Raw genomic sequence first — 16,680 nt, 5'->3', positions numbered from 1 at the left:
CCCCTCCCTGCAAACAGTAGAACAACAAAAGAATGGGGATGATGAGCTGAAAATCAGAACTTAAAAAAAATGAAACAGAGGGCAAACTGCAGCAAAATAGGATAAGAAGAACCTGGAGCACTTTAGAAAACTTATTGAAAACTGAGGTACTTTAGGCTGTCTAATGTAAGTTTGAATTGTCCAACCGTTAGACCATATTAGCACATCAGCCCCAATGTGTTCAGCAGGGAGGGAGCACGGGACCCTCAACCGATGCAAGAACTGGGACCCCTGACTGAACATCTAGGGCATGCCATGGCACCAAGGGTTGGAATACTCAGTAAACTGTTCAGGGTTTTGCATGTAAGTTTTGTTCACTAGTAACACAGCCAGTAATCAGTTTTATGCTCACGTCTCGGTGCACGTGGCGGCCGCAGCATTAGCTCATACACTCCTCTGCATAATAATCATCCTGAATTGCCGGCCTGATTGAGACGCTTTTCCAGGTGGGAATCGCTCAACAAAGGAGATCAACAGAAATGAGACAGGAGGCAGTGACAACATTGCAGCCGCCGCTCATAGTACAAAATCAGAGCCTCAGTCACAATTGTGAAAGACAGCTGGTTAAACTAGCTGCAGACGAACTGTTTGACTTGCAGCCACTGTCAGCGGCCCTGCATACAAACTATCAGAACGTAGCCTATGGGTCAGACTGATCATTATCGCATTATACACAGGAGGTTACTCGCAAACTACCTTGTCATTGTGGACTTGTCACTTCCTGCACCGGATGACAAACAGACTCTTAAATAGTTTTACCCAAACACAAGAACATTTCCCCAGAAAGCGAAACATAAAAACCCCAGAAATGTAAATTACTGAGCGATTCTCTAATTGTCAGCAGCTTACTGAAGTTCTACACTGACCGCCCCTTTATCAGCCCCCACTAGCATTGCGTTGGACTCCTTTGCCCTTCAGAGCCGCAGCAGTTCATCGTGGCGTAGATCCCACTCGGTGATTAAACGGTTTAGCAGGAATATCGGCCCCTGTGGACAGGAGGCTTCTTGTAGTCTCCGCAGATTAGATGGCGGTGCTGACATGTTCTGACCGGCTAAAAGGAAGGGGTCAGTGATTCATGCTGCTTGTGGCAAATTCTGACCTCCCATCAGCAACAGTAATCTGGACCCATCTGATGAGGGGATGTTTCTGCTTAGTGATACAAGTTTTGCGCTCTTTTGCCCGCTGGAGTCTCTCTGTTTCTCTTAGACACAATGGCGCTGGAACTGGTCGCCTGCTGTTATATCATCCGTCCGGAGGAACGGCGAGTTGTGCGTTCGGACACATTAGTTGGAGCTCTAGTGTTGTATTCAGCTGATTGTGCAGCCTGTTGGTCAGAACAATTCCTGACATCCTCCTACGACCCCTTTCAGTGATGAGTTGTTTCCGTCCGCAGGATCCCCTTTCACTGGATGTGTTACGTGTGCTGCTGGAATCTGTTGTACTATGTACTCCTAGCAGCACAGTCAGGTGGTTGAGGGTTAATTGAGCTGGCTGGGTGTGGTACTTTCTGCTAGCCACTCCCCTGGATCTGTGCTCACATATAAACCCACCCCCTGGTCAGTCTGTATGGCCCCTCAGGTGAGCAGTCATGAATGCTTGTCTGGTGAGGTTTGCAGTGTGATCAGGTTCATGTCCTTTTGTACGTTTGAATTCTGTCAGTTTTGTGTCAGCTTGCTGTGTGTCCTGCAATCTGTGTATTGTCCTGTTGCAGCGTGTGGTGTGAACGGTGTCCGGTTCTGCTGGACTCCTGGTTAGTGTAGGGACTAGCAGTATAAATAGGAGCCGTGAAGTGGCCTGCTAGCTTCCACATATTGTACAACATGTCAACTAATACCTGGTATTTATATTCAGCTTCCTATCTGTTACTAGTGGTTGCATGTTGTGTGCAGTGTATTCTGGGTCTGTCATGTGGCATGTGAATGCATCCTGTTCTGGTGCGTGGCTCCTAGGATCAGCTAGGGCCCAGATCCGAAGACCGCTGGGCTGCCCTTATTGGAGCAATGTCCCCGCTTAGGTAGGGCCATGTCTACCTCCTGTTAGCACAGGGTCAGTTGCCTGAAACCGGTGTGAGTCCCGTGTGACTCTGGTGATACCTGTGTGTGTCCCCTTTGGTCACGATCGTGTGGGTCCCTTGCTTTGCCTGCCCACACGATCGTAACATAATGTTTTTCTCGATCGCGCCATTCTCTGTATACTCTCCACACCGTTACATGCAAAAAAAACAACAACCCGTGGTTGGTGGTGAGCCCCCGGCTAGTCTAGCACCGATGACCGGCCTCGTTGAAAGTCGCTTCGATCGCTGGATTCTTCCACCTAATGTGGATTCACACTGAAACTGATCCACGGAAAACTTGTCACGTGATTTTATGCTCTGGGGTCACTGGGAGAATTACCATACAGGGGGCGCCAATCCTGATAGAGCTGGAAGATTTTATAAATGGGCCGGGGCTGTAATAAAGGGCCGAGGGCTTTCATAGAGGGCTGGGGGCTGTAATAAAGTATCTATTGGGTGTATACAGTTAACAGATAGCGGCATCCATTATAGTCTGATGTCACAGGATGACAAAGTATCTAAACTGTATCTACATTTGTATCTAGAGTATAATGAAAGGACTGTAGGGTGGTGCGAGCAGCATGAAGCAGTGAGCCCTCCTGTCCGGCCGGTGGAGTAATGGTGTGGGGAATGATTTCTCAGCACCCTCGGTCATCTGACACCTGAAGATGGCGCCATGATGAATTGCTGCAGTTCTAAAGGCCCAAGTAGTATCAAAGCGCTAAATAGGGGTCTCTAGTAAAGTGGTCATTCAGTGCGCACAGTCCAAACTGTAATTTGAGCATTTTCGCCCACTCCCTGGTTCCTGTTACCTGGTAGAGATTTGCAGCACATGGAAACTGGACTCTTTTCAGATTGGCGTGCGCGTGGTCCACCATACAAGTCAGATCTCCATGTGCCGCATGATCTTCTATGGTGACAGCGAGGAGCTGGTGAGTATAAAGCATCCATCCTCCGCCTTCTTGTCAGTTCCACTAATAGCATCCTAACTTAGTACAGGCTAATGGGATGAGTTGTATCATCTGATTGGACCACTTTGAGGTAGATATAATGTATAGTTTGTTATTGAATTCTTTTGAAGAAGATGGAAAAATAAAACAGAAGTTCCGCCATTTTACTTTTTGGAGTTCACCATATGGTAGAAATGTAATGTTAGAAAAAGTGCGGCCGGCGCCCCCCAGTGGCCACCATGCTGGAAGCTGAGCAGCGTGCTGCAAGGAAGGACTGTGTCTTGGATCCAATTCCAGAACAGAAGTTTACTTCCAGCGCTCATATGAAGTTAAAGACAATACAATGCTCTGCAGGTCGATACGATTACGGTAGCAAATTTCTGAAGTGTTTTGCATTCGCCATCTTCCACGACTCATAACATTTTTATGTTTCTGCCAAATAAAGTATAGGAGGCATTATGACGGATGTGATGGTAAAGGGGTTTTGTAGGAAAAAAGTGTTTTTTGTTCTTCTTTTATAAATTTTATTTAACTTTATTGAACTTTTGTTGACCCATTTGTTGCTCCTCCAAAGGACTTGAATATGGGATTGTTTAATTGCTGGTACACTACACTGCACTACTTGTATAGTGCAATGTAGTGTAGTTTTCATCAGTTAGCAATCAGACTCTGCTGGAGGCAAGATCTGATAGGCTGGCATGCCTGGCAGATCTGGAGGCCTTTATGAGGCCTTTGACTGCCCCGAGAATCCATCAGCACTCCATAATCGCATTGTGGGGTGCAGATGGCTGACAGGAGGAGCTACCTGCCAGTGTCACCCGTGATTGCTATTGATTGCAGCTTGTAAGGGGTTAAGCAGTTTGGAACTGTGGTTTTTCCGCTCCTGGCCATTGGTGCAGGGTCCCGGCTTTCATCTGACATCCGGCACCCAGCTCTCGCCTGCACAGGGTTTCTATACAGATCTTAGATTAGGCTGTTGCAAAAACATGGCGGTCTAGCCTAAGGCCCCTTAGTAGCTGCTGTAAAATCCCATATAGCCGGTCACTTAGGGGTTAATATTGTTTATTCTTCTTATGTAGAACTATTGATTATGATAAATGTTTATTTTGCCCACTTGTAATGATACTTTTAGACATTGTTACTTTGCAGACTGTATACATTGTAGCTGATTTGTGTGTAATAGATATAAAATATCTCCAGTCGCTCTCCCATCGGTTTCCATCTCAATAGACATGTTGTTGGGGGCGGCTCAGAGATGAATCGACTGTGACACTGAATAATTTGTCTCTATGGATTTAGATCTTGGAATGAGAGCACTTTATTCAAAACATCACTTAGATTTCAGCAAGAATTCCAGCCTTTCAGCTAAAAATCAATAAGCTCCTCTCTTTAGTAAATTACTTCATTTGGAGAGAGCGCGGTGGCGGTGGCGGTACAAGCTGGGGTTTTGTTCAAAATAAGTCTTCAGAGCTCAAATAAAACTATATACAGAAACAGATAGAGAATCTGTGCTGCGGGATCCTCTGTATATACCAGACTGTTCAGGCTAAAATATGCATTTTTTTTAGTAAAAAATAATGTGTGTCTTTTGGTCTGATGTCAGGAGGGTCTGACAGCGCCAGACCCCTCTGCCCATTTCCATAATGACCAGGAACAGCACTTTAGCTGACCATTATGATGACAAAGAAGTACTCTACCTTTGTCTATAGCTCTGGCCTGGCCGCCACTGATTAGCACAAGCTCTGACCTCTGACCCCCTCCTCGTAGGATCTGTGCTGTGTACAGAAAACATACGCAGATGCCAGAGGAGGCTGTGATAATGATCAGTGGCGACTGGACCAGAGCTTAGGAGGGAGGTAAAGTACTTCCTAGTTGGGTTGCTGCCCCACCAAAGGTACTGGGGGCATTATTACTACTGGACAACTGGGCGCCACTATTACTACCGGGACCACTGGGGGCAGACTTACTACTGGGGCCACTATTACTAAAGGAACTACTGGAGGTCACTATACTATTGGTGGCCACTATTATTACTGGAACTATTGTGGGCCACTATACTACTGGGGACCACTATTACTACTGGACAACTGGGGGCCATCATTACTACTGGGGCCACTATTACTAAAGGAACTACTGGGGGTCACTATACTATTGGTGGCCACTATTATTACTGGAACTATTGTGGGCCACTATTACTACTGGTCCACCGGGATCTACTATTACTACTGGGGGGGCATTAATCACTACTGGAACCATGAAAATGGAGGCCGCAATTGGAGGCACTGTTAAAACTGGGACTACTGGGAACTGCTATTACCACAAGAGGCCACTATTACTACTGGGGCCACTCGGAGCTACTATTAGTACTGGGGATACTATTATAACTAGGAACCACTATTACTACTAGGACCCCTGTACTACTAAGGGTCATTATTACTAATAGGATCATTGGGGGTTACTATTAACCCCTTAGTGACGGAGCTTTTTTGCTTTTTTCCATTTTCGTTTTTTCCTCCTCCCTTTTAAAAAACTGTAACTCCTTTATTTATCCATCGACGTCACTGTCTGCGGGTTGTTTTTTGTGGGACGAGTTGTATTTTTCAATAGTGCTATTTATTGTACCATATAATGTACTGAAAAACTTTTTAAAAAATTCTAAGTGGAGAGAAATGAAAAAAAAAACAAACGACATTCCGTCATCTTTCAATGCATCCTGTTTCTACGGCGCACAAACTGCAACCAAAATGACCCAATAACTTTATTCTATGGGTCAGTATGATTACTACGATCCCAAACCTATATACTTTGTTCTTTGCTGTACTACTTTTATTTTTTTTAAGATATTTAATTTTTTTAAATTATTTTCTGTGTCCATTTTCTGCGCACCATAACTTTATTTTTCTGTCGACATAGTTCGGTGAGGGCGCATTTTGTTCGGTACGTCCTGTCGTTTCCGTTGGTACCATTTCCCCATACAATTGACTTTTTGATCGCTTTTTATTACATTTTTTCTCAGAGATAGAGTGACTAAAAAAGTGCATTTCTGGCATTCTTAGTTTTTTTTTGGCTCACGTTTAACGTGCGGGGTAAATAATACATTACTTTGATAGATCGGACTTTTACGGACGCAGCAATACCAAACACGTATTTTTGTTTTTTTATTTTTATTTTTTTAATTGCAAATATGGCAAAAGGGTTTTTTTAATTTTATTACTTTTTTAAAAAAAGTTTGTAAAACTTTTTTGTTCTTATTTTGACACTTTCTTTTAGTCCTCCTAGAGGACCACAACCAGCGATGCTTTGATCGCTCCTGCAGTATGATGTAATGCTATAGCTAATGCTTTTTGACCGGCAGTCTATCAAGCTACCCCACCGGGATGGCTTGATAGGCTGCCATGACACCTGCACGGCTCCCCCGATCTCACCGCGAGGTGGGGGCCATGCGGGACCCCCGAACATCGTTTTGGGAGTTTAAAAGCCGCTGTCAGAATTGACAGCGGCATTTAAAGGGTTAATAACGTCGATCGACCGCACAGACGATTGCGGCTATTGCCCGTGGGTGTCTGCTGTAATAAACAGCTGACGCCCGCGCTGTATGAGGGGAGATAGCGGTACTATCTCCCTCCATAAATGTCCTGCATCAGCAAGACGTAAAAACACTATAAGGCCGTCACTAAGGGGTTAATACTGGGCCTAGCTTGGATACAATATGTGATACGGGCGGGCATGGACGCATACAGGTTCCATATGGTATCCTGCGGCATATCACTTGTTACAGTCACAGTCCTGGGTATAATAGATGATGGGAGAGATCTCTGTACTGACTACTGATATATTATACATAGTTATTAGAGCGCCCCCTTGTTACAGTCCTGAGTATAATAGATGGTGGGACAGATCCCTGTACTGACCCCTGATATATTATACTAGTTATTAGAGTGCCCCCTTGTTACAGTCCTGTGTATAATAGGTGATGAGAGAGATCTCTGTACTGACTCCTAATATATTATACATAGTTATTAGAGTGCCCCCTGGTTACAGTCCTGGGTATAATAGATGATGGGAGAGATCTCTGTACTGACCCCTGATATATTATACATAGTTATTAGAGCGCCCCCTTGTTACAGTCCGGGGTATAATAGATGATGGGAGAGATCTCTGTACTGACCCCTAATATATCTATACATAGTTATTAGAGCGCCCCCTTGTTACAGTCCTGGGTATAATAGATGATGGGAGAGATCTCTGTACTGACCCCTGATCTATCTATACATAGTTATTAGAGCGCCCCCTTGTTACAGTCCTGGGTATAATAGATGATGGGAGAGATCTCTGTACTGACCCCTGATATATCTATACATAGTTATTAGAGCGCCCCCTTGTTACAGTCCTGGGTATAATAGATGATGGGAGAGATCTCTGTACTGACCCCTGATCTATCTATACATAGTTATTAGAGCGCCCCCTTGTTACAGTCCTGGGTATAATAGATGATGGGAGAACTCCATGAACCTCTATGGGCAGCATGAGTCCTCCCCCTCCTCCATTTCCTGTGTTTCATCTTGTTATCGTTGTTTTTAGAGACTGATTTCATATGAAAACAACAGTGGCAGCAAATTAGAAGGACAAGAAACTCCTAGCGGAAGCAATTTGGGTGATTTTTCATCACAAAAATGTCATTTTAGTTAAATAAAGTAAATTGTACTTTAAAAAAAAGTTATCACATTGGCCATTCTATTAACACATGGCGTATGAAAGCCCAGTGACCATATCTGCTTTATTTACTCCTCTTTATGAAATTGATTGCTAATTAATATTCTACATCATGTTGTTCCACCCTTTCCTGTACCTGTTTCCTGTGTATTTGCTGTATATTTGGAAAGTCTTCAGACCCTCGTACTTTTTACCTGTACATAGTTATGTTGTGGCCTTGTGTTCCCCCTCATTCTGCACTCGGTACCTCATAATGACAAAGTAACAAAAGAATGGGAGAAATCTGTGTACATATTCTAAAAACAAGAAACTCTCATTTTGCATTGACATAAGTATCCACACCCCGTGGTCTGACACCTGACACTTCTCATACTTCCTGTGGTCTGACACCTGACATTTAGCTCTGTCTCTCCCAATTCTTTTGATTATCTTTGAGATGTTTCTACACATTGATTTCTGTCACCTGTGGGAAATTCAGCTGATTGGACATAACAGACCCCACCCTGTCTATTTAAGGTCTCACAATCCATATCAGAGCCAAAACCACCCATAAAGAGGACTGAACTGCCTGCAGAGCTCAGACTGGATTGTGTGGAGGCTCAGATCTGCAGAAGACTACAAAAATATTTCTACTGCCCTGAAAGTTCCCAAGAGCCCAGCGGCCTCAATGGAAGAAGTCGGGTGGGTCATCCAGCTCTAGAAAGAGTCGCAGTTGTTCCAAACTCCGGCCTAATTCACATCAGTGTTTTTACATGGCTAATTTAGCAGCGATAAAAAACCACGACTGTGTGAAGCCTTGGATTCCAGTGCATTCGTTCACATGTGCGATTATTAGTCACGTAAAAACGTCCGGCTGTTGAAGACAGGACATTGGTGGCCAAATACACTGGCCAGTGTTTTGACACAGCTGGAAAAGATAGGTCTTGACGGATCCTTCAGCCACGATCAGCTGGCGGCTCCCATAGGCTTTTATAGGAGCTGCCCGCAAAGGGAGGGGGTTTAGCAGCAGCTAGCGCTGCTAAACCATGTCAGCTGGCTCTATTTAACTAATAGAAGCCATGCTGAACATTTCACTAAAGGAATTCCGAGCTGCGGCGTATATATGCCCGGCCATGTGAATGGGCAAGACAACGTGAGATTTAGCCACAACTTGGTCATGGCTTTTTCTCGCTCATGTGATTTTTGGCCACAATGTGGCCAGCCAAAACTCCCAACGCTCCTGTGGAAGAGGCCTTCGGGGGATTTTACATGGGTTATCCCAGCAATGATCATGCCGGTGCTTTCACATGGGAACGATAATGGCTAATGAATGGAGGAGTCAGAGATCGTTCCGGCCCACCCACATGCGTTCACAGTTAACAGGCCACATTCATAGATGAATTACCTCCTATTTATACCAGCTGCTCAGTTTTTATGCAGGAACAACAAATACATTTATTGTTCATCATTCAGTCGTGCCTGCTCTTAGAATGAACAATAATCGTTCAGATTCTCACTGACCGTGGGAATCTGAGCTCCAAAGATCTTATGTGCAAATGGGAGAAACTTCCAGAAGGTCAACCATCCCTGTAGCCTCCACCAATCTGGGCTTTATGGCGGAGGGGCTAGAAAGAAACCTCCTCAGGAAGACACATGGAAGCCACCTGAAGTTACCAAAAAGACCCTAAAGGACCCTCAGACGGCAAGCAACAAGATTCTCTGCTATGAAGACACCAAGATGGAACTTTATGGCCTCTAAGCATTCTGTCTGGAGGAAACCAGGCGCCGCTCATCACCTACCCAATACCATCCCTACATGAAGCCTGGTGGTGGAGCATCATGCTGGGGTAGGATAGACCGGTCAGGGTGGGAGGAAACCAGGCGCCACTCATCACTGGCCCAATACCATCCCTACAGTGAAGTCTGGTGGTGGAGCATCGTGCTGGGGTAGGGTAGACCGGTCAGGATGGGAGGAAACCAGGCGCCGCTCATCACTGGCCCAATACCATCCCTACAGTGAAGCCTGGTGGTGGAGCATCATGCTGGGGGAGGGGAGACCAGTCAGGGTGGGTGGAAACCAGGCGCCGCTCATCACTGGCCCAATACCATCCCTACAGTGAAGTCTGGTGGTGGAGCATCGTGCTGGGGTAGGGTAGACCGGTCAGGATGGGAGGAAACCAGGTGCCGCTCATCACTGGCCCAATACCATCCCTACAGTGAAGCCTGGTGGTGGAGCATCATGCTGGGGGAGGGGAGACCGGTCAGGGTGCATGGAAACCAGGCGCCGCTCATCAGCTGCCCAATACCATCCCTACAGTGAAGCCTGGTGGTGGAGCATCGTGCTGGGGTAGGGAAGGCTGGTCAGGGTGGATGTAAACCACTTGCCGCTCATCACTGGCCCAATACCATCCCTACACTGAAGCCTGGTGGTGGAGCATCATGCTGGGGGAGGGGAGACCGGTCAGGGTGGATGAAAACCAGGTGCCGCATATCACCTGCCCAATACCATCCCTACAGTGAGGCCTGGTGGTGGAGCATCATGCTGGGGAAGGGGAGGCCGGTCAGGGTGGGTGGAAAGCTGAACAACCTGACCCAGAGAGCAAGAGAGCTCAGACTGGGATGAAGGGTCACCTTTCAACAAGACAATGACCCTAAGACCCCAGCCAAGACAACTAGAAGCCTGCAGGCTAGAAATGCTGCCAAAGGAGCTTCAACTAAGTACTGAGCACAAGGGTGTGAATAGTTATGTCAATGCAAAATGGTAGTTTTTCAGTTTAAAAAATTACAAAGGTTTCTCCCGTTCTGTTGTCACTTGTCATAATGGGGTATTGAGTGCCGAATGATGGAGGAAAATGCTATATATGGGCCAATTAAGCACATGAACAACAGCATTATAAAGTGACTATTTGTGGTATTGGTGTTTATAACCGTCCCCCTCTTTATATTCAATAGGTATTAAAATACAATTCCGAACAAAGGCGGCGGAGGGTTTGATTCTGTGCGCTGTGTCAGCTGGAATGCAGGAAGAATACATTGTGCTTCAAATAAGCAATGGACGTCCTTACTTCCTTTTTGATCCACAGGTAGAGTAATGAGCAAACTGGTGAAAAAGATCTCTATCACCCATCCCAAAGGCATCCTGTGCATTTAATGGTTTACGATGATGAGGCGTTCGCTGTTTCCATTTTTCCTATTGATCCAGGTTAATGGGTTCTCTAAAACCTTTGAAGATTGAAGTTCTTTGGGAAAGAACTATTGAAGCACCAGAGGCTCTTTCCAATGTAATTAGTTATCTATTTACTAGGACTTCACAATTTATGGATAACAGCGGCCGGCGTGGAGATATGTTGACCTTGCTAATATCTCCATGTTTATAGGTGCTCTCTTGTAGTCGAGAATTATTATTTATAGATTTGATGAAATTGTAAATATTTACTAGATTTTGTATCAAAGTCATTAATGAGGGAAGATTCAAGGGAGTCTCTGAAAAAGGAAACATCAACTGATGTCACCAGGTTATAAGAACCAGATTATGGCACTGCAGCCGTTCTGAGATAACTAATGAAAATGATATCTTGTTGTGTAAAAACACATAGATAGATAGATAGATAGATAGATAGATAGATAGATAGATAGGAGATAGATTGATAGATATGAGATAGATAGATAGATAGATAGATAGGAGATAGATTGATAGATATGAGATAGATAGATAGATAGATAGGAGATAGATTGATAGATATGAGATAGATAGATAGATAGATAGATAGGAGATAGATAGATAGATAGATGTGAGATAGATAGATGTGAGATAGATACATAGATGTGAGATAGATACATAGATGTGAGATAGATACATAGATGTGAGATATAGATAGATAGCTGATAGATATGAGATAGATATGAGATAGATAGATAGAAAGATAGATAGATGGGAGACAGATAGATAGATTAGAGAGAGATAGATTAGAGAGAGATAGATTAGAGAGAGATAGATAGATTTAAGATACATAGATAGATAGATATTAGATAGATAGATAAATATGAGATTGATGGATAGATAGATAGATGTGAGATAGATAGAGAGATATGAGATAGATAGATAGATAGATATGAGATAGATTGATAGATAGATATATAGGAGATAGATAGATAGATACAATAGTTAAGATATAGATATTAAATAGATAGAGATATATATATATATTAGATAGATATGAGATAGATAGATAGATATGAGATAGATAGATTGATAGATATGAGATATAGATATTAGATAGATATATATATGAGATAGATACATAGATTGATAGGAGATAGATAGGAGATGGATATGAGATAAATAGATAGATATTAGATAGATAGATAGATGGATATGAGATAGATGGATATGAGATAGATAGATAGATAGATAGATAGATAGATGATAGATAGATGATAGATATATATGAGATAGATAGATATGAGGTAGATATGAGATAGATAGATAGATAGATACATAGGAGATAGATAGATGATAGATATTAGATAGATATATATGAGATAGATAGATATGAGATAGATAGATAGATAGATAGATATGAGATAGATATGAGGTAGATATGAGATAGATAGATAGATACATAGGGGATAGAAAGATGATAGATATTAGATAGATATATATGAGATAGATAGATATGAGGTAGATATGAGATAGATAGATAGATATGAGATAGATAGATAGATAGATAGATAGATACATAGGAGATAGATAGATGATAGATATTAGATAGATATATATGAGATAGATAGATATGAGATAGATAGATAGATAGATATGAGATAGATATGAGGTAGATATGAGATAGATAGATAGATAGATAGATACATAGAAGATAGAAAGATGATAGATATTAGATAGATCTATATGAGATAGATAGATAGATAGATAGGAGATAGATATGAGAGAGATAGATAGAAAGATAGATAGATATGAGAGAGATAGATAGATAGATATGAGATAGATATGAGGTAGATATGAGATAGATAGATAGATAGATACATAGGAGATAGAAAGATGATAGATATTAGATAGATCTATATGAGATAGATAGATAGATAGATATATGAGATAGATAGATATGAGATAGATAGATAGATAGATATAACATAGATAGATATGAGATAGATAGATATAACATAGATAGATATGAGATAGATACATAGGTAGATAGATAGATTGGAGATATCACATTAGATGGAAAATCCAGCGATCGAGCGACTTCCAACTGGCATCGGTCATCAGCGTTAGACTAGCTGGAGTCTCACCGCCAACCGCAGGGGGTTTTCTCATGTAACGGTGTGGAGAGTATACCGAGAATGGCGCAATCGAGGAAAACATCCAGTGAAAGGGGATCCTGCGGACGGAAACAACTCATCAGTGAAAGGGGTCGGAGGAAGATGTCAGGAATCGTTCTGACCAACAGGCTGCACAGTCAGCTGAATACAACGCTGGAGCTCCAACTAACATGTCCGAACGCACAACTCGCCGTTCCTCCGCACGGATGGTATAACAGCGGACGACCAGTTGCAGCGCCATTGTGTCTAAGAGAACCAGAAAGACTCCAGCGGGCAAAAGAGCGCAAAACTTGTATCACTGAGCAGCGGGAAAACATCTCCTGGTCTGATGGATCCAGATTTATGTTGCTGATGGGGGTCAGAATTTGGCGCAAGCAGCATGATTCGCTGACCCCTTCCTTTCAGCTGGTCAGAACATGTCAACACCGCCATCTAATCTGCAGCGACTACAAGAAGCTTCCTGTCCGCAGGGGCCAGTATTTCTGCAGAACCATTTCATCACCGAGTGGGATATATAACATGATGAATTGCTGCAGTTGTGAAGGGCGGAGGAGTCCAACGCTACTAGAGCCATTTTCGCCAATATTTGAGACTTTTCAGCTAGAACACTAGTAGAAAGGCATTGATACATTCCCACCATTACGCAGACAAGTCCAACGCTACTAGATGAGGGGCTAATAATGAGGCTATTCAGTCACTGTATATAGCATGAGTGTATATGTATATATATATATAATTTTGAAGAGCAGAAGAGTATCAGGAGCGTCAGGTTTCCCATTATTTTAGGCTCATCAGAACAGGTGAACAGCCAGTGGATTTATTCATTTACTTCTTCCTCCTCCTCATCCTTATCTCGGTGCTGCTGATCTTTCCACTACTTAAGAAATAATTTCCTACCGGATTTTCCCCTCTTACTTCTATACAAAAACCTCTTTGCGTCTTTGTTAGCCGGCGGTCAGAGCGTCCACGGGTCTATTGTTGGGATTGCAGTGATGCTGATCAATGTATCTACCACTTATCTCTCACTTCCAGGACACTGTGGCCTAAGGGTTAACAGCCGACAAACAAACGCAGAAGTTGTGCTCTTCAATTCTGTTGAAATGCGAAAAAATCTGGCAGAACGTTTTGGGAGCCGAACGGCGAACAAAAATAAGGCATTACATATAGTATACTGCGAGCCGCACTGTGAAATATAAGGTTGATGGAAGCATCAAGTGGAAAACACGTGAACAGCTCAGTACTGCCCCTATAGTTCATTGCGGGGATGGATTATTCTAAAATAGATATGAGATAGATAGATGGATGGATAAATAGATAGATAGATAGATAGATATGAGATAGATAGATAGATACATAGATAGATAGGAGATAGATAGATAGGAGATAGATATGAGAGAGATAGATAGATAGGAGATAGATAGATAGATACATAGATAGATACATAGATATATAGATAGATAGGAGATAGATAGATAGATAGATATGAGATAGATATGAGATAGATAGATAGATAGATAGATATGAGATAGATAGATAGATACATAGATATATAGATAGATAGGAGATAAATAGATAGGAGATAGATAGATAGGATATAGATATGAGATAGATAGGAGATAGATAGATAGATAGATAGATAGGAGATAGATCGATAAATATTGGATATATAGATATGAGATAGATAGATAAATAGATAGGAGATAGATAGATATGAGATAGATAGATAGATAAATAGATAGGAGATAGATAGATAGATAGATAGATAGAGAGATAGATAGATATGAGGTAGATATGAGATAGATAGGAGATAGATAGATAGATAGATAGATAGATAGATAAAGATGATCTGGAGGAGGGAATCGAGGAAAAAATAATCAAATTTGCAGGCGACACAAAGCTAGGAGGGATAGCTAACACTAGGCAGGAGAGAGAATATTTAAAAAGATCTAGAAAAGCTAGCACAGTGGTCGGCGACTAACAGAATGGTATTTAACAAGGAGAAATGCAAAGTCCTACATCTGCGCAAGAAAAATGAAAAAAAGCACATACAGAATGGGAGGAATTGGACTAAGCAGCAGCACATGTGAAAAAGACTTGGATATACTAATAGATCATGGACTGAGCATGAGCCAACAATGTGATGCAGCAGACAAAAAGGCAAACACAATTCTGGGATGTATTAAGAGAAGCGTAGAGTCTAGATCACGTGAGGTCATTATCCCCCTCTACTCTTCCTTAGGCCGCCTGCAGACGAGCGGGTCGGATCCGGCAGCGAGAATTCTCGCCGCGCGATCCGACCCGAGAGCCTGCAGTGACAAGCGCGTACTCTCCCGCGCCTGGCGGCCCCGGCTCTTTCATGTGCCGGCTGCCGCGCAGCCGGCGCATGCGCAGACCGGAGCTGGCGGCCGGGTGAGTGCGTGCCCCGCAGAAAATTAGGACATGCCGCGGTTTGTTTGCCGCGCGAGATTTCGCACGGCCAAACTGCGGCCGTCTGCATAGGAGTGCGTATTTTAATGCACTCCTATGCAAACTTTCAGCGGCGGAAATCCCGCGGGAAATCCCGCGGCGGGATTTCCGCTCGTGTGCAGGCGGCCTTAGTCAGACCTCCTCTGGAATACTGGGGCCAGTTCTGGACACGCTTAAAAAGTCAGACAAACTGGAGCAAATTTAGAGAAGAGTTACCAAAATGAGACATTAGACAGAGAAGGGGATCAATGCCTATTAGTACCAAGTAGCAACGTGCGAGCCGCCGGGAGCTGTAGTCAGGGAACAGACCACACGCTGTTCCCTGATTACTTTCACTTTGTTCTGCCAGTGGGGCTGACTGCTGAGAATAGCTGAGACAAAGCGTTCAGCTGTAATCAGCTCTTCCTGGGCAGAGCACAACGTGCAGTCCTGCTTATCAGCTGTTCTGCTGTACAATGGTTTTCAGGCAGAACTGAATTCCATCGTCCGGCTGAACAGTAAAAGATGGGCCCATTTACACACTGACTATCGCTCAAAAGAAGGCTTTTGAGCGAATTTTGAGTGATGATCATTGTCGACAATTATGGCTGCACATCTACCCACTAATACGGGAGTAAAAGAAATGAAAAGGGAGGGTGGAGCGAGACACAGTGAGGGTGGTGGAATATTTCTGGAGTCCGAAGTGTTTCCAATGATGGAGTATTTCGAATGGTGGAGGTGCTGCCAACCAGATGACGCTCCACCAGTGTGAGCATGAGTGTAGGATGTGAGAAAAACTGGTATGGAGGCGCAACCCTCTAAGCTACTAGAAGATGAAGATCAAGGTCCAATGTGTGATGGTGAAAGCACTTCTTTTTTATTTTTTCACAAATTAAAAACCAGCAATAGAATACGCGTTTCGGGGATGAACCCCTTTGTCAGTTCGGCTGGATAGGACAACAGCATGCCTGGGGGTGACACAATTCCAAAGGTGTATTGGGTGTGTCAAAGGTCCTGTGTGCAGGAGGACAGGAGAGAAAGAAGTGCTTGTGTCACCTACAGCACATTTATCCCTTGTCCACAGAATAGGGAGTAATTGAGTGACTGCTGAGCGACCCGAGAACTCTGCCATGCCCCCTGTGAAGGAGCAGCGGCGCCCTCTCT

General features: G+C 43.5%; 1 protein-coding gene across 1 annotated transcript in view; it reads left to right on the top strand.

Annotated features, from left to right (window-relative positions):
• USH2A (usherin) overlaps positions 1-16,680 on the top strand; it is a 903,954-nt gene that overhangs the window by 323,615 nt on the left and 563,659 nt on the right. Inside the window, exon 22 of the mRNA XM_066594449.1 lies at positions 10,687-10,817. Within this exon, the coding sequence (XP_066450546.1) occupies positions 10,687-10,817 (131 nt within the window). The remainder of the gene's footprint in view (positions 1-10,686; positions 10,818-16,680) is intronic.

This window comes from Eleutherodactylus coqui, chromosome 3 (genome assembly GCF_035609145.1).
Source record: "Eleutherodactylus coqui strain aEleCoq1 chromosome 3, aEleCoq1.hap1, whole genome shotgun sequence".
Taxonomy (NCBI): Eukaryota; Metazoa; Chordata; class Amphibia; order Anura; family Eleutherodactylidae; genus Eleutherodactylus; species Eleutherodactylus coqui.
This window is presented reverse-complemented; position numbering and strand designations above follow the sequence as displayed.